This window comes from Nothoprocta perdicaria, unplaced genomic scaffold (assembly GCF_003342845.1).
Source record: "Nothoprocta perdicaria isolate Ctin4 unplaced genomic scaffold, notPer1 scaffold_40, whole genome shotgun sequence".
Classification (NCBI taxonomy): Eukaryota; Metazoa; Chordata; class Aves; order Tinamiformes; family Tinamidae; genus Nothoprocta; species Nothoprocta perdicaria.
Genome location: NW_020455644.1, coordinates 2,554,471 through 2,579,306, shown reverse-complemented (window position 1 = coordinate 2,579,306; position 24,836 = coordinate 2,554,471). Strand labels below are relative to the sequence as shown.

The window sequence follows — 24,836 nt, the reverse complement described above, 5'->3', positions numbered from 1 at the left end:
TGTGGCTGTGGGGCTGTGGGTAGAAAGGATAATGCAGTAATGATCTTCAAGCAACAATACCTGCATTGTGGAATTGCAATTTATTCAGATGTCCTTTTCAGTGTAGGCTAAAGAAATAACCTGACACGCTAACAGACAGGTTTCTATTTAAACAAAAAAAGAAAAAGGAAAAGACCTTAAGAAAGAGCCTCTAAAAAACATGTTTTTGACTTTCCTTCTTGAATTCCCCTGACAAAAGTAATGAGTGAGGTGACAGGAAGCCTGATATTAATTCTGCAAGTTCTAACTAGATGTGCAGGAGATCTAAGCCCAAGGAATCGAGCTGGAATGCAGAGCAAATAGGCAATTATTCTGAGCACAAGAATTCGGTGCCTGATGATGACTTGCCTGTCTCCATTCTCTGGTGTCGCTTCTACAGAGACTGTAATCTTGTATGTTGATGCCTATATTCAATCTTAATGCCTGATATTGAGTGATGGGAAGCTGTAGGGATTCTTGTGAGATTCATCGCTAATGGGTTTAACTCAATTGGCGTGTCTGCCTGGGATATTTCATAAATGCGTAACCTACTCTACGTGATCAGAATAATTACCTGGAATCGTGCAGAGTCTCCACCTCAGCATGATACTTTCTGTTCTACAACTTTTGCCACCTTTTGCTTTGCCTTTAGCCACTCAGCTGTCTTCTAAACATAATAAATGCTGGCAAGATGATATRCAGTGCTCTGCCTCCCTATCCCCTTTGCATGCACACACGCACGCTCACACAGATGCAGAGATAACAGAGCTGTATTTTCTTGGCCTGAGGTGCTGGAGGAATCCAGCTCTCAAGAAAGCAAATTTTGGCCATGTACTGAGACAGGATTTAAGACCAACGTTGTGTGACATTGATTATGTTAGTAGGACACCAGATGAAAACCACAGATCTTTTACTCTCCTGTCTATGTGAACCATTTTACACTGATGCAAGTTATATTCTGAATAGAAAAAAGAATCCATTAGAATTTAAAAACAAATTGCATGAAAAAGATTACATGGATTTTTTTCTTGGTGAGGAAAAAAAATCCTAAAGCAATTTCGCTTTTTTAAATAGCTTCGATTTTTTTTTGCCCCCCACAACTAATCTTTGATCTCCTGGTTTTCCCTTTTCCAAATGCAACAAGTCAACAAGTGTCAACAAGTGGCATGTAGGAGGTTTATTTGTCTTTCAGGCTTCTTACTACATAATGTAATTGCCATGGTTTCTGACCTATCTGATCACTGTCACTCGTAGTGGGCTTTAATCATYTACACAAGCGGATTCTAGTGACAAGGACCTCAATGATCCATCAGCAGAAACTTTTTCAGGACTTTTTCTCACTTACATCACTGTAATAACTACAAAGAGGAAAAGGACATAGGGTCCACTCTAGGCAAGAGTATTCCAGCCTAATACGTTTCCTAACATATTGGTGGTGGGGGGAAGACTTGACAGACGTCTGACACATTCGTAGCTCCTTGCTTTAGGTCCATCTTCTACTTCTCTGCAGTTTTCCCAGGCACTTCAGAAATAAAGAGACACACTGAACAAAACTCATCTCCTTTGCACTATGCAGGTCACCAGGACTATCACATGATGCACTGGATTCCCACACAGTCTGGAAGAGACAGTCCCCTGCTTTTCATGAAGCTTCCTGCATGCTATAAGACCATTACAATGCCCACTCAACATGTGAGCAACAATTATCTCCCAAAAGCTGGATCTCAACAGAACTTCCTATTCTAATTTATCTGACCTTTCTGGAAATCAGTATAAACACACAAATGTTGCCACAGGATCTGAAGAGACAAAGCACGAAGCCAGTACAGCTGAATAAGGCAAATCGTACAATTTCAGTTTTAAGATCAGATTGACAATGGGTTGTGTTTGTTTTTAATAGTCATGCCTAGTTAATCCTCCTCAATTAGTAGCTGTAGAAACTTTAGCTTGAATTTAAAAAAAAAATCATATTACAAAGTAATTTAACAACGGTTATTACCACTTACGCCCTTCAGACGTGCAATTATGCAAATCCACTAAGCACAGTTCTGACTATATTTTCTTCCGTTGGTTGAAAGCACTGTTAGAAAAATGRATTTACATAATGGCATCTGCTACTCCTGTTACAATTTGTATTTTAAAAATAAAGCATGAGTGAGGTAACTTGTACAACTGTTTCACCATTACTGATTCCAAATAGTTGCTATTGTAAGTTTTTTCTCCTAGTTTAACAGGGATGTAAACTCAGGACTGAGTGTGCGCAAGAAATCAAAAATACAGATTAGGATATTTGCCGGTACTGGTCTCATTCCAAAGCACATGATTTCTGAAATATGTGTATTTCATTTTAGATATAGCTGGAACATATATGCAGAGCTGGAAATCTTACAGTTTCCATTTCTGAAGTACGATGAAAATACGTATTTTTGAAAACCTCAAAGTACAAAAGCAAAGCTTGAACTATTCAGCTCAATATTCTCTGCTGGCTCCCTCCTCTAATTCTTCTGAGTGGGGTATTTGAAGGTTCTTGGCATCTCAGCACTTTATCACATAGCAAGTTACCAATATGATCTTTCAGTCCCTATGATTTTGCTTATAGAATAAAGTAAAAAAAAGAAGATTTAATTGAATCATTTTATTTCTATTATAACCTGGTAAAATGATAAAGACATTGACATCCCATCATCACTCTCATCATTACTGTGGGGTTTGAATTACTGGGATGCAAGGGAGTCTATGGTGCCGTGCAACTTAAGATCAAAGAGTTCACAACAGAGCTATCAACATAATATAACTTTTGTCAATTTTCTGGTAGTGTCACAGTAGACAGAATTTTAAACACAAAGAGAACTGTGATGTGGACTTAGACATGTTTTTGCATTTCTGATATCAACAGCACAGAAAAATTAAAAATCCTGTATATTTTACAGTAGAGATGGACCAAAAGAAAAGTGTTAGTTCCCAAATTAAGATTAGTTCAAACTCACGTTCGGGAACATTGACATTCTTGTTCAGTCATAATGCAGGGACTTTTTGCGATTTTCTTTCAGGAGAGAAATTCTACAAAGTCGTATTATTTTTGATAGTAAAATAAATATCTTGAAGTAACACAAAACACTGTGCTTTTGACTGGTTCTAAGTTATCTGTTTCAAATTTTCTGTTCTTCTCTTCAGTTTTCTATGTTATTCTAACATAAAAGTTTTCTTTTCTATTTTAAATGGCACTTCTTTTAAAGGATGTCAGCACTTTCTGAGATCTGTGACATGTGTCCTTGTCTGGAGATATCTAACTTTGTCTCCAACTTATCCTCCTTTGAATGATGAAATGAAAATTAGATGAAAGAAGCTGAAGTTCAGTGTTGTTGTTGGCATTTCTTTGTGAATTCTTCTTCTCACCATTTTTGATCTAAAATTTTTCTTTTAGCTACCCTCAATGTTTTCAGCAAAAATGAGATTTTTATATATTTGAAACATATTAGATACAACAAACATTCCTTGTGCCTCTCCAGAAATAACAAAGGAATTTCACACGTGCTCAAGAATTTAAATTCAATGTCTTTATATTCTCACACCACCAACATTCAGAATGATTCAAGAGTCAAATACTGACACATCTGTACAGTATGAATCCTAATAATAAAAATGCAATAGTGATCATTTAATTATTAGCAGAAGTTGTACACATTGGATGTACATAGAGGGTGTACACATTTTCTTGGAAAGTACCAAGATAATCTCTATGTCACAAAGACTCCACTATCTAAATTAAGGAGACAATAAAGAGAGAAAGGCAGGCAGCCTCTGAATAGCACATTTGCAAATAAATGGATTGAAAGTAACACATATTCCATATAAACATCCCTTGCTCTTTTGCTGTTAGCTACTCTTAATTGACACATCTTTCCCACACTGCAGCCAGACTGCAAAATTTGCAGAGATATTAACACCACAGCAACTCCACGTAGGTGTTTGTCTCTGCTTGCAGCATACATTTGGGAACTGCGAGGGGATGAGGCTGGGCCACATCCAGCTTTCTCTGGAACCCATACAGTTGATGTTGCATCTATAAGCCCTTAAGAAATCACTTTCYTTGAAAGTGAAACCTGCCCTCCTGCCTGTTGCATCATGAGCCATGCCACTATGTTCTGTTTTGTTTTGTACTTTAAATAAATAAAACTTGCATATGTAAAATTGGCCCTGGACATTCCTTAGTGTTTATTCCACTTTCTGCAAGTGCTCTATCCCAGAACTTACTGATTTGATAATAGTAATAGGCACTTCTACAGTCTGACATCTGGTAGATCAATCCCCATTACCCGACCTCTCCCTTACCACTCAGTCCAAGGTTTTTGTGTTCACTGTGCAAAGTAAATAATGTTTATCATTGAAGGACTACCAATCTCAAGCCAAGCATGCTGTGTTATCACATATTTTATTATAACTTGCGAAACTAGACGATGCTCATCTGCACACTGGCTTTCTGAAGGAGGAAACGGGGAGGAGGGTCTCATCTTTGCCAAAGTGAATGGAAGGAGACAGTCCTTGCAGCTAAGTTCATAGTAAAAGATTGTGCTTTGCCACCCACAGTTCAAGCAGTTCCTTACATTCCACTGCACCCAGTACTTAGCCTTAATCTTGTGCTAGTTGCTTTTTTCTTTCACTGGAATGTTAATAGCTTTCCAAACTAGGATTTGCAGGTTTTTTAAGGAGACCTGGCAAAAATAATCCTGCTGTTCCCCTTACTCTGTGCAGTCAGARGCAATTCTTGCCAAAGAAAAACACTCTTTAAACACCAGCCCAGTGCTTTTTTATGTAGGTTAAAATCAATGAGCTCTGTAAGCCGAGGGCATGAGGCCTCTCAGGTCGAATCTCTGAACAGTATCTGATGCTACAGAAATGAAGGCTAGCTGCTTCTGCTGGAGCCTCTGCCTAAATAAAACAMACTAAGCAGACTTTATGAAGGACTACAGTCCAAGTTAGATGGCAACTCAGACTCCAGTCTCTATGAAGTTAATATCACCCTGCTTTCTACTCCTTGTAATATCATGCTTCCTATGAAGTTTATATACATATTCACTGGAAGAAAATTCTGCTCAGGGTTGGCGTCCTTTCTCCAGAGGAAACCATGACATATAAACTTATGAACTATGGCACATGGCATATGAAATATGAGCTAGGAGTATAAGGTATAAACAGTAGAGCTGCACTAAGAATGAAGATGCCCCTTGACATCAGCTTCACGATTACTATTTGAGATCCATCACTCATGTTCCTGAACTTTTACCTTCAGGTGGGCTTTGTCTCAGCTTACATCTGATATGTGCAATATAGACATCTGATGTGATGAACTGGTCCTCCTTAGATTCCTCCATAATGAACTGAGAAAAAAAGAGCAGACCTGGTACTTGATGTACTTGATCAATTTTAGATGCTGWTTCCAGGATCATGTGAATTACAAACCAGAAATGCCTATTGCTGTCTGATAGCTCTAAGAGGAGACCAAGTGAGGAAGAGGGATGTAGATAGCTACATTTTGTCTGGAGATTAGCTGAAGCTAATCCTTGATCTGAAGATTAGACTGGCTATTCACAGATGTGCTTACCAAAATGTAGTGAGATTTGATCTCTTCTAGCCTTTTTGATTGTCAATAATACTTCTGTACAACAATACTCCAAGATATTGAGTGTTATAGAAACASACAGAAAAGAGAACGAAAGGACAGTTCAATCATAAAACCAGCTATCAAATTACAAAAGCATTCTAAACAGTGATTAGTTAGTGATTCTGATCAGGAAGAACTGAGYGTATAGCTTGTTTGCTAATAACATGGCAGGAGCTCATGTCACTGGTTCATATCAATGCTAAGGGCACTGCCAGAACTGTATCAAGGGGCAAAAATGTAAATGCAAATCAGTTTCTAAAGTCAAAAGAAAAATGAACCTTGATCTTATACATTGTGTGTAGGGGTGTGGGGGTGTCTGTGTGTGTAAGAGAGGGAGAATGTGTATATTTGTGTATCAGCTCTCTTTCATACCATGAGAAGCTGCTTACATACAAGGACATTTTCTTCTTCATTTAAGTTATGCTAGAGTTAGATTAATTTATCCTTTAGCTTGACACATCTTATTTCCAGCCTGGTGATGGATGAATGTGAGTGAGACCTCAGGGTGAAGGATTCCTTTCAGCCTTTTTTACTGTGCAAAAGAGTGAAAGGAACCTTATTTAAAAAGAGCCTGGGCCTGTTTAAGACTCCAGTATCTTTTYCTTTTTTGGTCTGGCCTTTGGTGTGGAAATAGTCTTCACAACACATATATGTGAAAAAGAGAAATAATAATAARAGCCACCATTACCCAAATCTCTCAACCTACTGAAAGCATTGGGTCCAGTTCTTCTTCAAAATAGCCTGTCCTGCACGTCGTAGTAGTGCATTTTCACAGCAATACATTTTTACATCTGTCCAATCATATATAGCAATGTTTTCATTAAAAAAATGCTGAGAAACACAGATGCCTGCAGGTCTAGGCTGAAATTTGGAAAGAAMTCCAACTTAAAATCAAAACAAATTTAAATGTCTCTGGATGCTAAAAGCAGCATTACTGAGATTTTCAAGTTATTACACCAAAAATGTTCAGAATAATAAACAYATTAATGTACTTTTGCTAAGTCTGCATTATAAGCTTGATTTGTTTCTCCTACAAGCAATTTATGCTTAAACGCTAAAGCTGCAGGCGTTTGAAGAATGTTTAGCTTGACCTAGTCATGGCAAACCGACACGCATGGGGATAAAAGGAGAAGCCAAGAGCCCTGCAGTCCATTTAGAGGAGGGCAGGGTTAAGGTGGGATAAAATAAAACTTCCAAGACTTCCAAACAGTTTTTTAGACACCACAGACCTGATCCTGGTTATCTAATCAGCGTAACCAAGAATGTCCAGCACAAGGGCTGAGAGAGGTACCATATGAAACATGAAAAGGTGGTTTGAAAGCATTCTTTACATGTCCCTAATGCATTCAGAAGCCTATTTGACTCTTCTCTGAATCAAAAGTGATGATGGAGAGGAAGATGGAGCAATAATTTCATCTGCAAAAGGCAAAAGTTGTGAGCTAAGAACTTTCCTCCACATATCACAACTGGTTTTTCCCTGTGTCCACAGAGTCCACCAAGACTCTTCTGTCTCAATGGGCGTCTTTGGCACCTGGCCACAAGCGGAGAAGGAAAAGTCTAACTATGGGAATGGAAGGAGTACAAAAACAGTGGTTAACCGTAACAACCACAAGTTATACACAGAGCATCAAATCAAGAAAGAGCACTCCATGGGAAAAGCTGTAAGAAACACAAAGGAATAGGACTGGCTTTTTCAGAGGTTTAATTTAGGCTTTATTTCTAGGATCACATTAGTGGGCTAGTCAGCATCCTGGTCAGCAAGGCAACCTGAAGTCTGCTTACCTCGAGTTTCCTTATGTGTATGCAATCACCTTTGCTAACACTGACCACTGTTCTGATGGTAATTCAGCCATTTATGTGGCTTACCAGACAGTAAAGTTTCGATAGGAAGAAGTGCCAGGTTTTTACATGACCTTACAGATTTTTGTTTCTGCTTTTTTTTTTCCTTTTTGTCTAGAAAAGCTAAGAAAAACAATAATAATTTGGTTGGCTTTCAATCTCTTTACTAATCAGAGTGGCTAACAAGTAACTTYTTGGTAGCTGAGCAATACCTGATTTCCAAACTGTGCTAGAAGGACTAATTAACACAGCAGGAAATATAAATATTTCCACCATGCAAGCTACCTGCACTTTCTGTAGATCTAAGTAAATAATGACTCCCAATAACCGTGCAAGTTTCTACCCTGTAGCACTGGAAAAAGAGAACAGAAGAAGTGCATTTTTAACCTAAAGCAACCAAATTCCTCATGAAAAAAAAATTAAACTGTATTTCTCAGAATGTGAAAATGCATGGGAGGTGTTACATCTATTAGCTTCTATTTAGCATCTTCCTCACTCCAGGGAACTTTATAATAAGAAGGAGCTAAGGAGAAATCAATGGTGGCCTCCATGGATGTTCTGTATTCACAGGGATGACTCCTCTGATTGATTTGTTGGCAACATGAGATAAAAACAATTTAAATTAAAAAAAAAAAAGCAAAAAGAGAGAACTCATGAGAACTAAAGTCTATATGAGAATGGACTGGGAGACTTAGCACCAAAAGCAGGAAGAGATCCCTAACAGCTCCTCTGACCTTGCTTTAATCAAGTTTCGTATGCATGGACAAGCCCAATAGGAAKAGAGTGGCTTCTCCCCTAAATTTTGACCTCCAGGGCAAAAGAAAATAATCAGATTAAAACCATAACACTCCAGTCATTGCAGGGTATGAAAGGGACTATTCGACTGAAATAATAGCACAGAGCCATTTACTCTTCCTCCAGTTTACAAACAGAATAGCACTACCCTCATTTCTTAGTGCTTATAATAATGCCTCCCTGCTTGCATTGCTGAAAAGCTAATCCCTCAAACTTCCACACAGCAGTATTTCCACAAAGCCAAAGCATACCACAGCTGTAGGTCAATCCAACCCTGACTTTGCCTCAATAATAAAATTCCCTACCCCGAAATACTCTTCATAAACATTCACCTTGAAATGGCAAATACAGAATGCCCATTTCCTGCCCCAAATCAGATTCCACATACTGCAGTGTGTGCCTGCATGCTRGAGAGCCACAGAGTGCAAAACCTGTGCAAATGTTAAGCCTACAGCTGAAAGAAGCGGAGGGGAACCTGGAGCACCCACAGGGGCACAGCTGACTGAGGCTTGAACATGGCATGAGGCTCAAATTCACCTGTAAATAAAGTGGGTTCAGTGCTGCTCCCCATGCAAAAACCTAAGTACATGTTCTTGGTGAGCAATCTTCTAGGGCATATTTTCTCTCCAGKCAACGCTGCACATCTCTTATCTGCACCATGGGTCGCTGCGGTGCGGCCTGACAGGGCGCAGGGCATTGAAACCCTGTTGGGATCCATGAAACCTCGGAGCACAGGAGATCCTAGGGATAGATAAGAGCCTTAAAAAATCAAGTTCAAGGAAGGTGAGTCTGTCCTGTGTGACTGGTAGAAGACCGATTTCAGACTTTATACAAATCATCGAAACCCAAAGACAGATCCAAAATGAGGCTTTTTGTTGTTATTGCTTTCTTTCTTTTTAAAGGAACACTGAATGAATCCCATTTAAAACCAACCCACGTAGCTCTTTATACAGCGTCCAGCGGCAAGCGGCGACCATCGCCGCCGGGCGCCAGCGCGGAGCCTGCTCGGAGCGGCGCCCACGTGCAAGAGCTCCCAGTGCAGAGGGAGCCTCGAGCCCCGTGCGCAGCCAAGCACTTACTGTGAAGTGCTCTTGGCAGAAAGGAATCAAGACATAACACTTAGGCTTAACACCAGAGCACTTGTTCCTGTCTCGTTTCCTGGCGGTGGTTAAGCGGCAGAACCAAGCTGGTTGTAATACCAAGGGCTCTCATCCGTGCAGGATTACACCCCTTCTTGCTTGCTTGTGAGTCTTCCTTTGTGTCCTCTCCAGGATCAAGTACATTCTCCCCAAATAAGGCAGGAATATTAGGGAAACTGAGGCCTCACAAAGGCTCATCCCTTTTGAGCACGGAGCCCRTTTGAGATTTCCCAGATCCCTAATGCCACAAAAGGAAAGTAAACTCCAAAGGACATTCAGATCATCAGATGAGAACAACATTAAAAAAGTGAGTAGAGAGGGCTCAATGTTTGCTTTAAAGAGCATCTGTTTATGCGATTGACTTGGCTTCAAAGCTTTGTAGTTAGATAAAAGTTCTTTTCTTCATCTAAGTACATTCCCGGGTAACATCACAGTGGCTGCAGCTCATCCTCTGTAACTCACCACTATAATCAAAACGTTAACACGGATGACCCGGAAAGCACGCAATCACTCAGCATCAACACAAAACTACCTCTGTTGGGCCACATGGGCTTACAAGGTACAAAAGAGCTTTTTGCTCTTGTGAGTGACAGCTACTCCAGCAAACACACTTTTCTAAACGTCCACCGCCTGCAAAAATTTAAGCTCTTCATTGCACAGTTCTGATCATGGGAATATTCCCAAACTAGAAAATACTTGCCCTTGTATTTTATGCTCTGCAACATGATTCCACACACTGCTCATTTCACTGGAAAATATATCTAATCTTTTTTCTTCCTCCCTCCAGAATGAAGAATCACTGCCTCTTTTGCTCCTGAACAGTTTTGCAAGCTGGCATCCACTACAGGGGCTTCTCTGTTGCCACAGTTCTGTTTCAGTACAAGGTACYGGTTTACAATTGTTTCAGCAATCCATTAAATCTTAAGAGCAACCATATGATACTGGCAAATTGCTGAAACAAAGAGTATGAATCAACAAAACATTGCAAATAAATACGTTTACACAGATACTGTGAAAAACATATTTAGTTGAGCATGAGGTTTGTGCTGTAATTCTATCCCATCTAAGTTACTAATATGACAATGACCACTTTGTCATTTTAAGTTATAATGCATGGAAGGTAGAAATTGGGGACCCGTGGGGTGGGATGGCAGAGGGCTCCTTCTCATGTCACAGACCAAATTATCATGAAAGTTTCCAAGCCTCAAATCTTTAGTGGATCATTTGCATAGCAAAATGTATCCTTAATAGAAAGAAAAGCAGCTTTCCTTGATGCTCCTCTTGGCTGATGTATACCTACCAGTATACTGTCCTATTATACTGCATTTGAAAGCCACTAAGGAGGATCAGGAGAATCACAAATATTTATTCTGGTGTCATAACTAAGGTCCAGGTTTAGAAACCTGCAGGTCTGGATTCCGTGACTCAGACCATTGTGCTGGGAGTCATTCACACTGCCTATGTGTCCAATTTTGTRGCAATTCACTGGGCAAAGTTTAGGGGCATCAGTTCACCATGTATTTCACAGACTGCAGGAGTCCTTGAAGGGCCAAGTGCTGGTCCTAAATGTGAACAGATCTCTGTTCTCAGGCACAGATGGAAAAAGGGGAAAATGCCACCCCTATTTGCCACTTCACCATCAACCACAGGACTGCCACATTCCCCTTCCCCAGTAACAGCTATTATTTAAATTCATCTTCCACCCCTAAAAAATTACCTAGAAGCACATTAGGTTTTTAGATACACTCTATCCCTTCCAATACCCACGCTGAAATTTAATATTGTATTAAAGATTGGAAAACTTGGATATTTATGCTAGTCCTCAGATGAAACCTGAACTCTGAATCACAGCCTCAAATCTTCACTGAGCAGCAGCTCAAGCACTAAACTCTATATGCAACTGATCACAAAATACCTCGAGGAAGAGGAAATCCTTCAAAGCCTTGCAAAATTGTCAACTTACAGCACTGATCTTTCCTTCCACCAGCTTCACATGTATCTAAAATGCACTTTCTTTGCGGAGCATGAGCAAGAGCTTCAAGAATTCAGCAAAAGAAGCATGTGTTCATTTTGTCTTGCTCTCTTTTCCAGGCTTTCCCTCTAAACACATAACTGTGTTTAAAGGATGATTAAATAAGTAATGGAATGAGGCATAATGTGACATCTTATTGAAAGATAAGAGAGCAAACACAAGCATTTAAACCTTTCTTTTAGTTCTTCATAGATTAAGCAAGCACCATTACAGAGAAGAGTCTTCATGTTACTTTAAATAGCCTGTACATCTCCCATAAAGCTTTTGTGTAAAATCCTTCCCTGCATATATAGAAATGAATCATATCACATTATAGCTGGCTATGCATTCTTCTCTGAGCACACTATGCTTTAAATTGCAAAATCCATTTTTATTTTCTTTTTCATTTGTCACCTCTCCACTGGAAAGAAGGTTTCCTGGAGCGTATTCCATTCCATGTCTGACAATATCAAGTCTGCCTTCGACATATTAGTGTAAAAAATTGAGGATAAATGATTACATTTACATGAGGTCAATGAACAAGTACAGGAGACAGAAAGCCTATAGGATTCATCGTATCTTCTGTTACAAACCTCTCAGAGACTCTTTGTTGAGAACATAGATGCAGAAGACAAGCAGCCATGGGAAAAATAACTCAATTTTTACTGCTCTGATAATTTTCAGATAATTTCATTAACATTTAGGCAAATAAACCTGATATGAATGTGTTGTCTTTGTTATCTGCTTTGTCGCAGAGCATTCTGCACAGTGCCAGCCTCTCTTTGTCCTCACTTTAAGGCAGACACTTGGAGATTAGGCACTGATGGATGTTATCTCTCAGGCATCCTCCTTTTTAATTCTGAATTACTACATCATTCCAATCAATTTATACATTCAGAACAGGCGAATGCAATAAAGCATTAAAAGTGGTAAGTATAAGCACAGTATAATGCTTTATGTCGCATATGGGGGCTGGGAAAGAAGAAAAAGAATATACTTGTAAAACCTGCACAGAGCAGAAAAGCACCCTCAGCAAGGCTAAAACACTCTTTAGGATACTAAAGGAGAATCTGTAAATATTTAACATTGCTACAAGCAAAGGGATTAACAGAGTAGAACTCTTTGATCAATACTTGCAGCATCATGTATTATTTCCAATGGGCATGAACAGCAAAATGCTATTTATTGACTAAAGTATGCTGCACATCACTGAAGTTTAATACGAGGGGACGTGAAATTCTGTCTCAATCAGGAATAAGCCACTGACCTGACCTTAGCCTAATCAACCATTTCTTGCACTGCAGTAGCACTTGATAGTTCCCAGCCTCATTTTTCTGGGAGCTTTCCAACCATAGACAAATCCAGTCTCTGACACTGAGAGATTACAGGATAATGTAATTTAAGATGAAATTAAATAAAGGTGCTGTAACACAACAAGTGCAGCTGTGGGCAGTGGAAAGGCTAAAAGCACAAAAACACTTGGGTCCACATACTGATTATGTGTGCCAATATTAGTTTTAAATAAGAACCATTTTTGCTCTTATTTTCCTAGCTGATAAAAGTAGTAACAAAGAGCGCTGGTAGCTTTTGTCCCAGCTTCATTCCACACAGAGCCACAGAAGCCCAGAGGCGACAGCAGAGGGGAACGCGGCAGCCAAATAGAGGTTATTGCAGCAAAGCAGCAACCACCTGAGCAGGCTGACACCCCGTGTGCTCCAGACAACGCTCAGTACCACATCCATGAAAGGAAAGTTCAAGAAAGCAAATTGTAGACATCTGTGGAATAAGCTGCCTGTAAGACGACATTATTTGCCTTGTCATTCCGAGTCTCTGAAGATGTATGGCAGGTTTCGCCCTCATTAATCTTGCTCGAATATGTATGAAATTACCCAGTATTACCCAGAAAAATCAACCTGAGTATGTCACTGTGCTCTCTAAAATTTTACATTCTTCCAATATCTGAGTCTTCAAATAAATGGTGTGATTCCTACCCTGATGCACATTTGACTGCAAAGAAAAAGCACAAACAAGGAATTTCCCAGTGAAGTCATTCCTACTGCTAAGACTTTTCAAAGAGAAATTGTCCTCCAAGTCTGCTCCCAAGCCCTGTCCTTTCCAGTGTTGTATCGTTTGCTAGATTTGCACRCTGGGTTGGAGCAGATAATGCACCATACGAAATACAAAACAAGTGCACCAATACAAAGCCCAGCAACACCTACTCACACAGACATCATGCTCAGAGTCGGTGAGAAAGACTTTTTCTCTAAACGTTCAGCATTTATGAACTCGCCTCACTACAGTCTGCACTAGARAGCTGCTCCCCTGCTGCACAAGAGACGGATGTTTTGGGGAAGGGAGAGGGGRGGCAATTACAGCACGGGGGAGCTGGCTGCCTCTACAGCGGGACCCAAGGGCTCGGCTCATGTCTCGTGGTTCATAACCTGCATTCAACAGTGCTACACTCGTGCTGAATTCAAACCTCTGCTGTTTATTTGGAGCAAGGGCATCAGAATAAAACTAAATACTTTTGCTCAGAGGGAAAGTCTCTTGCATTTTCCTTTCCCAGCTGTAACTCAGACTAAATCTCCAGGAAACCAAAGTGAACACATCTGACCTAATCTTTTTTAGAGGGCTCATACATGACCTTCAGTCTGTCCCTCTGTGACTGACATTGCAGCCTATCTAGGAAGCCAAGAGGAGTTTCCCATGTAAACTCAGTAAGGTTTTCCAAACAAGGATTTAAACTCCCATTTCCAATCAGGAGAAAGGTTAGTCAAGCAGATCATTGATTTGTATTTCACTTTTTAACTTCACATATCCTATACCTTTCATGAGGTTCTTAAGCAATAAATTTCAAAAACTGAAGGTAAAAGATGCAGAGAATCAGATAGGCACCATTATATATATAAATATGTATAACAATTTGCATTAAATATCATGTGTTCCTCATGTGACTAATTCTTAAAGTTAATTCTTTAAATTCTCCTCTTTTAATTTACATCTTTATAAGTAGCTTTTAACAATCTGATCACTCTTTACTATTACTTTAATCAGAAAACACACAAAATCCTAATTATTTATGAGGCATTTCAGAGAAGAATTTCAGCAGAGTCGCTAAAGGAAGACATCAGCCTAGGGGTGTCAGACAACAGCCAGCCAGCAGTGGGGCGCAGGTAGCCAGGAAGGCCATCGGCATCCTGGCTTCTATCAGGRACAGCGCAGCCACCAGGACTACACTGGGCCCTGGCAAGGCCGCACCTCAAACACTGCTCGGTTTTGGGCTCCTCACTACAAGGAGGACCTGGAGGGGCTGGAGCATGTCCAGAGAAGGGCATCAAARCTGGTGAAGAGGCTGGAGCACAGGCTTTATGAGGAGCAGCTGAGGGAGCTGGGTTATTTRGTGTGGAGGAGACTCAGGGGAGACCTTATCATCTCTACAGCTACCTGAAAGGAGGCTGTAGTGAGGTGCGGGTCAGTCTCTTCTCCAAAATAACTACCGACAGGACAAGAGGAAATGGCCTCAAGGTGCACCAGGGGAGGTTCAGGTTAGACATCAGGAAGAATTTCAATACTGAAAGAGTGGTGAAGYGTTGGAACAGGCTACCCAGGGAAGTGGTGGAGTCACCATCCCTGGCAGGGTTGAAGAAAGGTGTAGCTGAGGTGCTTAGGTACATGGTTTAGCAGGCAGGGTGGTGAGGGGTTTACAACTGGAGGTGATGATCTAAAAGATCTTTTTTTTAACTATAATGATTTTATGATTCTATGATTCTAAATCATCATCATTAAAAACTAGCTACCTCAAGCTACCAGACTGATTACTTTATACAGCTAGCTTAAGAAACCATGGAYAACTCTCCAGTGCTAAAATAAATGAAACCAAACCAAACACTGTGGTCATTAAAAGCACTGCTACTGGAAAAGAAACCTCAAACTGAATGAAATATGGAAATTAAACCCCTTTCTAGCACTGTAGCCCACCTGCAAGAACTTCTTAGGGCATCTGAGCAACTGATGGGTATTCTCCAGGCTGATAACAAGACTGGTGGACAGAACACATCATGTATATAGATCATGGGAATTGAGAAAAAGAGGATGGAGAGAAGAGGATTCATGCACTTAAAAAGGAACAAAGACATTACGAAAAAAAAAAAAAAAAAAAAGACAAAACATCCTGGAGGAAATTTCTAATGGCACTGAAGAAATGACTCATTCTTAGAGACCTTCTGAGAGACAGAGAACAGTGTGGGCTGATGTAGATGGCTAAAGCCAGATCATGGATACACATTCAAATTATGAAAAGCTGAAGGAAGGAAAGAGAAACTTCTATGCTAATGAACCTCCTGCCTCAAAATCTATTCCCACCTTTTCTCCTTTTTAATGCAAACTTTATACATAAATGAGTGTAAGGAATTTTAATGAGATGTACACTTTAAATGTATTAAAATGAATTATGCAGGAAAGCAGCGGGATAGCAACAGATGTACAGATTCAGGGGTGACATGCTTAGTTTCACTTGATGAATGTTTGTTTTGTTGTTTTGAAAAATTAATGTAATGAAATATTTAAAGTGAACAAGAAACTTAAAAATTGACTTGGGGGAYGGATTGCTTCCTTACAAGGACAGTCTCAGCTATTCTGTGTCTGTGCGACAGGTTTTTATTAGAGAAAATATGTCACTGGCATCTGAATCAAGATTCTCTGAACAACCATTATGTTGCTCTAAACATTTTAGGATTTTTTTATAGACAGTGAGTTTCCAAACCTTGGCGTAACCATGCTGATACTGCACGAGGCCAAAGTCTTCACAATAAATTCACAGGACAGGGCTTCTAATTAAAAGATAGTGATAAGGGCATACGATACTCCTAAAGAAAAACTTTGGTGACTCATAGCTGCCCTTTGATCCAAAAAAGTTCTAGACCACTATCTTTAAGTGTACCTAGAAACATTAGTAATATTGAATCATCTTCCTTTCAGATATTTAACAAAAGAAGAAGTTATAAAACGCTAAGAAACCCTCCACCTGGCATTTTTGTTCTGAAATAAAATCCATTTTCTCACCTGAATTATGATTTTCTGATGATTTTCTTTTAATCAGTAGAACTTTGAGTGGTCTTCATCTTTCAAGATGACTTCCAGGGATTTACATTTGGACATCCAAACCAAAAGGACATCTGAATACTCAGCAGCAGAGCCTCTGGGTAGGATCTGCAGCTTGCACTTCTGAGAGCTATGAGGGAGTCAGTTATGTATGCATCATTCCCCACTGCAGTCTGTACAGCATATAGAGAAAAAAGCAAAGTACTAATCTTCTAATTCCGCAGCCCAGGGTCACAAGCCCAAAAGCATAAATGAGAGTGAGGTTGCAATGTCCCATGGAAAGTGATTGGGAATGAAGTAACAAACAGGAATTATTAACCTTGTGCACAGTGCCTGAGGGAATCAGAAAATTCTTATTATTTTCAAACAGGAAGAATGTTCTTGAGAATATCCAGCCTTTCCTCCATGAAAACACTGCTCATGAAGAGAGTAAAGTAGAACAGAGAAGGAGGTTATGATGACATGACTTGCATGCCGAGCCTTTGAAATGATAGCCTTGTGAGAAAGAACTTGAATCAGAGGGATTCTTTGATTTATTCTGTTCAAGGRAAAAAAAAGAAATCTCATTGTCCAGCACGATGCTTCTTACCATTCAGAATGGCTGGTAGCCAAGAAATGCAAAATACCATGTATCAGTGACACAGCTGCAAGTCTATTTTGTGAAAACAAAACAACTTTTTTGGACTAATAATGTTCCCTAACTCTAATCCACCTATGAACAGTTTAATACCAACAACAGCCGCAGCRAGGAAAAACTTTCTGGCCAAAAAACCAAAATTGCATAATATGCGGAAGTTTCATTACTTTTATGACAATTTAATCTCAAACATTACCTCTGCATGTCCTACACCCCCTCAAACACACACATGTTGATTTCTCCTATATAGAGGATCCACAAGCAAGACGCATTTTCAGGGTGGACTTCACCAAAATATATTTTCGTTTCACAAACACTCGATTAAACAGCAGAGCGCAATTATCCRCATCCTGGCAAGCCAGCAGCCCACGTTAGTTCAGCTCCGCTTTGCTGAGCTGTGCTCAACTGCTCAAAGCCATGCGGCTGCTTCCTTACGAGATTCCATCGGGCACTGCTGGCTCCGGCACCGCGGTGCGGGAGTGATGTGTGGGGCACGGTGCCCGCTGCTCTCCACACTTTGCTGCTGCTTGAAAACTGCCCCAGCTCTCCACGGGATTTGTTTACAAGCATTTCAAAGGTTAGCACAGCTTCGGGTATATATGGTTTGTATTATCCGCGTCTTATCTGGGCTACTTTCTCTCCCCCTTCTCCTTCTCCCTGTTTTTTTTTTTTTACCGTGGAAAATCGCAAATTGACTGCAGTGGTTTTGCTTTCCCCTTACTTCAATCACGAYGCCTACAAATCAACACTGATGGTGTTTTATACTACATGCAGCCTAACATCCTGTTCGGACACACAGAGGCCCCTCCTGTCCCCAAGCAGCAGAGCTGCCTTTCCACATGCTGATGGCACCAAGTAAATTGATCTAATAGCCATTTAAATCTTGAAGCGCCCCATGGAGTCGGAAGGAGCCTTAATCCTGGGAGACAGTTTGCATGAGTTGTCCCCATTCCCAGTGTGGACCTGTTCCCAGACCTGAACTGCCACGCACACTTATCCTGGAAYCCTCATCCCTGCATCTCCAAACGCCCCTCAGCACTACTGCGTCCCCTCCTCTGCTCCCTGACGGCCCTCAGGAATGGATTCCAATGAAGCCCAAGACTTGGTCTTCTGGCAAACTTGTTAAAATGAGAGCCATGACTTTCAACAGAAAAAGAAAGAAAAGTGTAACATTAATGCATTAAGCAGCACAACACAAGCTTCCAGGAGGAAACAAATACTAAGCTTGCCTCACTGGGCAGGCTTCCTAATGGCTTCCAGACCACGCAGTATTCAATCCATGGGACACGACTTCTCCCTCTCCTGTTGTTCTGGTGGCACAGCTTAGACTGACAGCTGTGTAGGCCCCCTTTGCCTTCACTGCCAAGGCAGCTGGAGTGGCACACGCCTGGGAAGGGACCATCAGCTGTGGAAGAAGCTTTTGACCCCRGTATAATAGCGCTTGACTCGGGTGACCTCCCAAATACGCTGCAAGGCGAATCAATACGAGCAGGTTGGCTGTGGGAGGCAGCCTCTTCGGGAAAGGAGCAAGGAAAACTGATTCCTGTGGGTGGGGAAAAATTTGCCTCTCACAATCTAGAGCACAGCAACTGCGTATTTCCCCCTTTTTGCTTTACACAATACAAATACTAATAATACTAATAATACTAATAATACTAATAATACTAACATAAGGATGACTAGAGTAGACACAGAATCACTGAATGGTTGAGGTTGAGACCAAACTCTCTCTCTTAAACCAAAGAATAGCTGCCCTGGGAAAGCAGCTATGATGCCATTAAGTGCCTATTCCCCAACATCCTCTTCCTGTGAGCTCACAAGCCCAAAGAAGTTCTCAGAACTTTGTCATCTTGCTGTGCATGGAGCTGAGCAGCCAATTTTAAGACAAACAGACCAAAAAAAAAAAAAAAAAAAAAAGGCAAAAAAAGGCATTACAGAAAGGAGGGGAAGTCTTTAACCAGGAAATTAAAACCAGGATCTAACAAAAGCCTTAAGCATGTTTCTAATTTTAGGCAAGGGAGGAGACTCAGCATCTTAAAGTCTGTCTTCTTGTGGAGCGCTGAGATTTCTCAGTAGACAACAAGCAGTGAAAAACTTCAAACATACAGGCACAGAACTAAACTGAAGAGAAAGCTGCAAAAGAAAAATAGATTGGGATGTCAAATGCATCGGAATATGCTGAGAATTGGCCATGTTTGACTGTTGCAACTTTTAAAGCTAGCATGGAAGAGAAGGAACTGCTTTAAGCTGATAGGTGCTTTAGAGTTCTTAACAAAAGAAAACAGGAAATATCTGAGGAATTGTTATTTTGGTTTTGGAAGATATTGGGGACAGACCTTTAAAGTGCCAGAAGAGCAAAAGGATATCCTGTTTGAAAGGAACACTTGAGTTCTTGTCTAAGCGCTAAGCTCCGTTGCAGAAGCCTGTAAAAAAGAACTGACAAATGTGAATGTTAACATTCATGGCTCAATTCTCTGTCCAGCAAAACTGCAATCTGCTTCCAAGAGTCCTGTCTTGTCAGGTATTTCAGCACAAAAGCACATGCCAACAAATTGAAAACAGTATCCAGATGGAAGGTGCAGACAGAAATGGGCTCAAAAAAYGGGCACAAAAAGGTAAAATTTCTCGAAAATTAATTTCATGAAAAGAATTAGAAAGTTCATGATCTCTAAAAACAACATCAAAAACCCATCAAAACAATCTGACTTTAAAGGGAGCTAAATAGCTTGAATTGGGATTGAGGATAGGTTTTCTTTGAGATCTACTCATATCTAGTGAAATCTAGTGAAAGAAAGGCAATGCTTATTATTATTATTATTAGCACTATAAATTTCTTCTGTGACCTCAAACAGATCTTTCCTTCTTTAGTCTCATCCCTTATCATAAAGAGTGGCCAAAGATTATTCCTTAAGTCACTCTGAGAATTGATTCATTTGTGAGAGGCTCAAATACTAAGGACAGTGAACTAGCTAAGTATATTGAACAAATAAGAAAGACCATGACATGTAAGGTACAAAAATATCAGAGCTGTTTTTTCAATATAACTGGACTTCAATTTGCATCTATCAATTTGGCAATTCGGTGGAGTTCTTAGCTTGTTCGGACAATTCAGGTAAGTTGAATTTGGTATCTCCAAAATCACGATTAACTCTTGTTTGTCTTTAAGACACAGATTCAGAATCATCCCCAGAGGCTTGGCAGACGTTTCRAAATGAACTCTTTCACCCAGCTGCTCTTCACTCTTTGATTACAGGCTCACATTTGGGATCCCAACACTGCCATTTGGGACAAAAAAAAATCAAGCATATTTTTATGAGACAACAACTTAAGCATGTGATAATACATCTTTCTCAGCCAAGGCCAACACAGAAATTTATATATACAAAATATATATTTATACATACATACACGATCCTCTAAGAAMCAGGTTTGATGAAAAATGGGTTTGCCAGTAATTCGAGCATGACAGGCGGTTCCACAGCTCAAATGTCCCCAGGTGGGAAGCCACAGAAAGCACCAGTGCAAGGCATATCCACTCTACATCTTTCACACGTATCAGAACTCCAAAGGCCCAAGCAAAACAGACAAAGCAAGATGAGAAGCTGTCATGCGGATTTAGCTCCAAAGATACAAACCTGTTATCAAGCYAGGTTATCAGCCAACAGAAGGTTTCTCCTGTCTCATCTGTCATAGCATAAAACATTAAGCAACTCTGACTCTGTGCTAAGTAAAAGGCAGCCAAGGAGAGGTTCCGGGTCCGAGCCCTTGGCAGCCCATCCCAGCACTGCCAAGAAAACGAGGAAGAATCTGTGCCGTGTCATCAGCGAGCAGAGCCCGTTCTTGAGGAGCACAGGGATGACAGGATGCAGGCCGTGTCCCGCCTAGCGCTGCAGGCAGAGCACATGGAGCTGCAGYTCTGTCTTTACAAGGAGCTCAGTGCAGCCGGCGCTGCTCAGAAYGCACGGAGGAAATTTCTGAAATGCCAGAATAGAAGAGCTGGTGACAGCAGAGCAGCAGTAGCTGCGGGGAAGACACGCAGCCCTTCGCCTGCGGGGAGTTACAGAGACTGACGGACAACCACAGTATTAATCAAGATGTTCTCTCTGAAATGCTCAGCAGCAAGGAAAGCGAGACCCTGTTCCTCACGTACTTGCTTCTGCAGGTTAAATTTATCCATACCAAGAGAGTAGGAGCTTAAGAACTGCTAAGCAAGTTAATAAAAGGAAGGCTAAAACGAAGAGCAAACCTATGGTATTTCTACTACAGCTGCACTAGCTCATGGAAAGCAGACACTGCGGAGTATCCATGGTGGTGCGTAAGGAAGATCAGCCTACTGATGGCTCTGGCAGAAGGACTTGCATCCTAACTAACCTTGTGTCATCTCTTCCCGTCACCTCTTCTCTGTATGCTGCCTCCCCTCAGCYGGTGTACAAAAACCATCAGTACACCCATAGCTGCAGGTCTGTCAGCAGTGTTCGGTAGCTGAGTTATTCTCATTTTTTGACTACTGTCTGTAACTTCTGAGAGACAGATTTAATTTTATTAAACACACTAGTGCCRGCTAAAGCCTGTTGCGATGCTTCCTCAGGGCTGCATTACAGGCTTCAGCTTGAGATCAGGCTCCTGAGGACTCGTTTTATTCCTGMAAGAAGGGCTGGATTACAAGAGCAGCTTTGCACAGCAGTTAGCACTGGGCTTTGCCAGTATTGTTCTTCTCTTGCTGAAGGTTAGAAACATGAAAATTAATAGAATTAATGTGTTTGTTGTTAGAAGAGGAGGCTTTTTGCAGCAATCCGACAGAAAGGTATTCAAGTTCATGGTTAGGTACAGGATCCGATGCATGAGAAATGGTAATGAGATCCCAAACAAGCCATTGATTCAGCTCTGCCAGCGGTCCCTGAAAGCCATTATGTGGTGACTGCTCTTTTCTGAGGGTCTGTTTGAAGTGTGTTGGTGGTCCGCATGTATTTCCTAGGAGACAAACATCTGCTGAACAAACCCCCTATCAAAATCAATATAATTAGCATCTTTTTGAAACCCTCGGTTTAAAGGAAGGGCGGATCTTTTTCCTGATCCTGCGAATTCAGCTTTCTGGCATGACAAATAGATGCTTTCAGCTTTCTCATATTATGGATAAGGAAACAGTCACTCTATCTATAAATTTTCATACACTTTGTGATATTGCTACTGATWAATGGTAGAAAACTCCAGCCAAACCTAAAATCCTTCAATACCAACACAACGTAATGAGACTGAGGTAATTTTCACTAAAACTATTTTTAAAATGTCAGTTGTGTTAAACTAGTCACATAAACCTGAGAAAGAGCATGGAACTCACTTACAGATTCCACGTCCTGTCTGTCACCACATTAATATGAAGAAATATCTTCTGTAATCAAAGACTATTTATGGYGGTCAGAACAGAAGGCACCTAAGTTAATCTTTTCGTTATGTTCAATTTGAGGTGCTGAACTACTTTTATTTTTCTAAAATCACCACCAGTAAATATCAGAGATCTTTCCAAAAGCTTTAAAATTAAACTTCAGACACCCTCTAATATCTCTGRTAATTCCCACCTTAAACTGTTACTGTCCTACATCTTTTATCCTCTAAGCACCAAAATGAAATCCCCGTTCGAGTGAAATGCCTAGTATGCAATGTTAGAACCATCTGCCTGGGCCATAAGCCATGCAAAAAGATTGCATATCTGTTTGAAGCTACAACCAGGCAAATGCTCATCTAAATGCCAGACTGGCTACCGACACCTAATTCACAGAAAGGGCCCTGCATTTAGGACTGTTAATAGCTCTTCTTTCTTCCAGGACATGGAGTGTAGTTAACTATTTTGTGGAAAGGGGAAAATCTGATGCCACATAAGGTTCCTGTTGGACTGGTAGCCTCCTAAGGCATGGATGAGTTTTTTAGTGCTATCACCAACACTAAATGAGAATACTCCTACCTTCAAGTCTGTGCAAGCCCACTTGCTCCTCCTTTATAACAGAGCCACTGCCTTTGGGGCAAGTATGAAATGCAATAAATTGGACATGAAAATAACCAATTGCATCATRTCCTGCATCAACTAAAGACAGGCTCTCACAATACATCTTCTGCTGTTCTACCAGGCCTCTTTTGAATACCCTCAAGTTGCTGAAACTTTTATTGTGCTGTAATGTAAAACTAAATTGATAGCGAATTTCTTGAGAGTGTTGACAGGGAGATAGGGGCTCACTCGTGCTGCTTTCACACCAGGTGAGCTTGGAGATGGAAATTATGACTTAAGAATACAGTCTATAGGGTACTGAGTCATACTCAGTTTTCTTGATTAGCATATTCACAGTATATATTTTAAAACTTCATGGTAGTAGTTCTGTCCTACAAAGCTTTGTTTTTTATCAAGAAGTTACAGAATTTACCTGAAAAGAAGGCCAGAGGGAAAAGAGTCTCACACTATAAGCAGCAACCTGCTTGCTGAAGAGGCTGATTGTATTCAGCAAGACAGTACTGTAAGTGAAAAGCCACTCATGACAATTGGAATATTTTTTGTTACAGTTTATTTTTTGTGGTCAAAATCCACATTTTTAAACTGGAATGTCTTACTTTGAAGTGAAGCTGGCAAACCCTGGCCTTTGAGAAGCGTTTTTCATACCATATCAGTGTAATCATCAAGTTAAATAACTCCTGTTTTTTTYCCCTTCTCTCATTTTTCTGTGTCTTTGCTGAACAGTAGCAATTCTGGACATACTACATATTCAAGGACTATATCTAGGGTGCTGGTGGAAGTGCTCCATATAAAGTGCTGTTTTAATAAGCTTTAACAAAAAGGATAAATTTAGAATTAGACATCCAGCACCTTTCCCCTCGCTCTAATGTCTCTCATATCACAGAAGGTAAATTACAGACACATCACAGACACTAAGGCAGTCAAAGTACAGTGTAGGCTGCTTTATCCCTCTTTCAAGTCCTCGTGATTGAACCTGGAAAAGACCTTTCTGTGATCCTATGATCAAACACTGCCATTCAAACAAGAAAGCCTTCCAGAAATCACCAGAAACACGGCTTTTTGACCACTGACCGTCATAATGGCATTATTGTTCAACTAAAAGGGTTTCAACTGATATGTCAGACTTGAGCTTCCCCAGTGCACTCAGGAGGAACTGCTTTTCTCTGCTGCGCTATATCGTTTTGGGGGGGGGGTAAAGGGGACAGATTGCACTTACGCAAGAGGCTCCCGCTATTCCAAACATATGGAAGCCGCTGCTGCRATACCGCTCCACAAGCTACTACAGCCTCTTCACACCACTTCATGCCCCCAGAGTGGGAGCAGCTCAGTGACAGGGGGAAATTTTGTCTGGGGGAGACCAGGAGGGAAAATGGCAGAAGAGCAAGATCAGGAGCAGCCCCACACGCTGGCTCCTTGCTGTATGTGCTTCCGTCTCTCGATAGTCTCCTTAAAGCCACCAATAGAGAATGTTTCCCAAAATGCCTAAGGAGACACCAAGTACCTTGGTTGACTTCTGTTCACAAATCACTGGAAGGTTCAGATATCCTCCCTTCTCAAATACTTAATTCTTCTCAAACTCTGCTAAGAAAACACTTGGAAACAGCTCTCCATATCAGCCCTGATGAAGCCACCTG

General features: G+C 40.7%; 1 protein-coding gene across 1 annotated transcript in view; it reads right to left on the bottom strand.

Moving 5' to 3' along the window:
* RBMS3 (RNA binding motif single stranded interacting protein 3) overlaps nucleotides 1-24,836 on the bottom strand; it is a gene marked incomplete at its 5' end in the record, with an annotated part of 630,487 nt that overhangs the window by 95,582 nt on the left and 510,069 nt on the right. Inside the window, one exon of the mRNA XM_026045493.1 lies at nucleotides 17,369-17,385. Within this exon, the coding sequence (XP_025901278.1) occupies nucleotides 17,369-17,385 (17 nt within the window). The remainder of the gene's footprint in view (nucleotides 1-17,368; nucleotides 17,386-24,836) is intronic.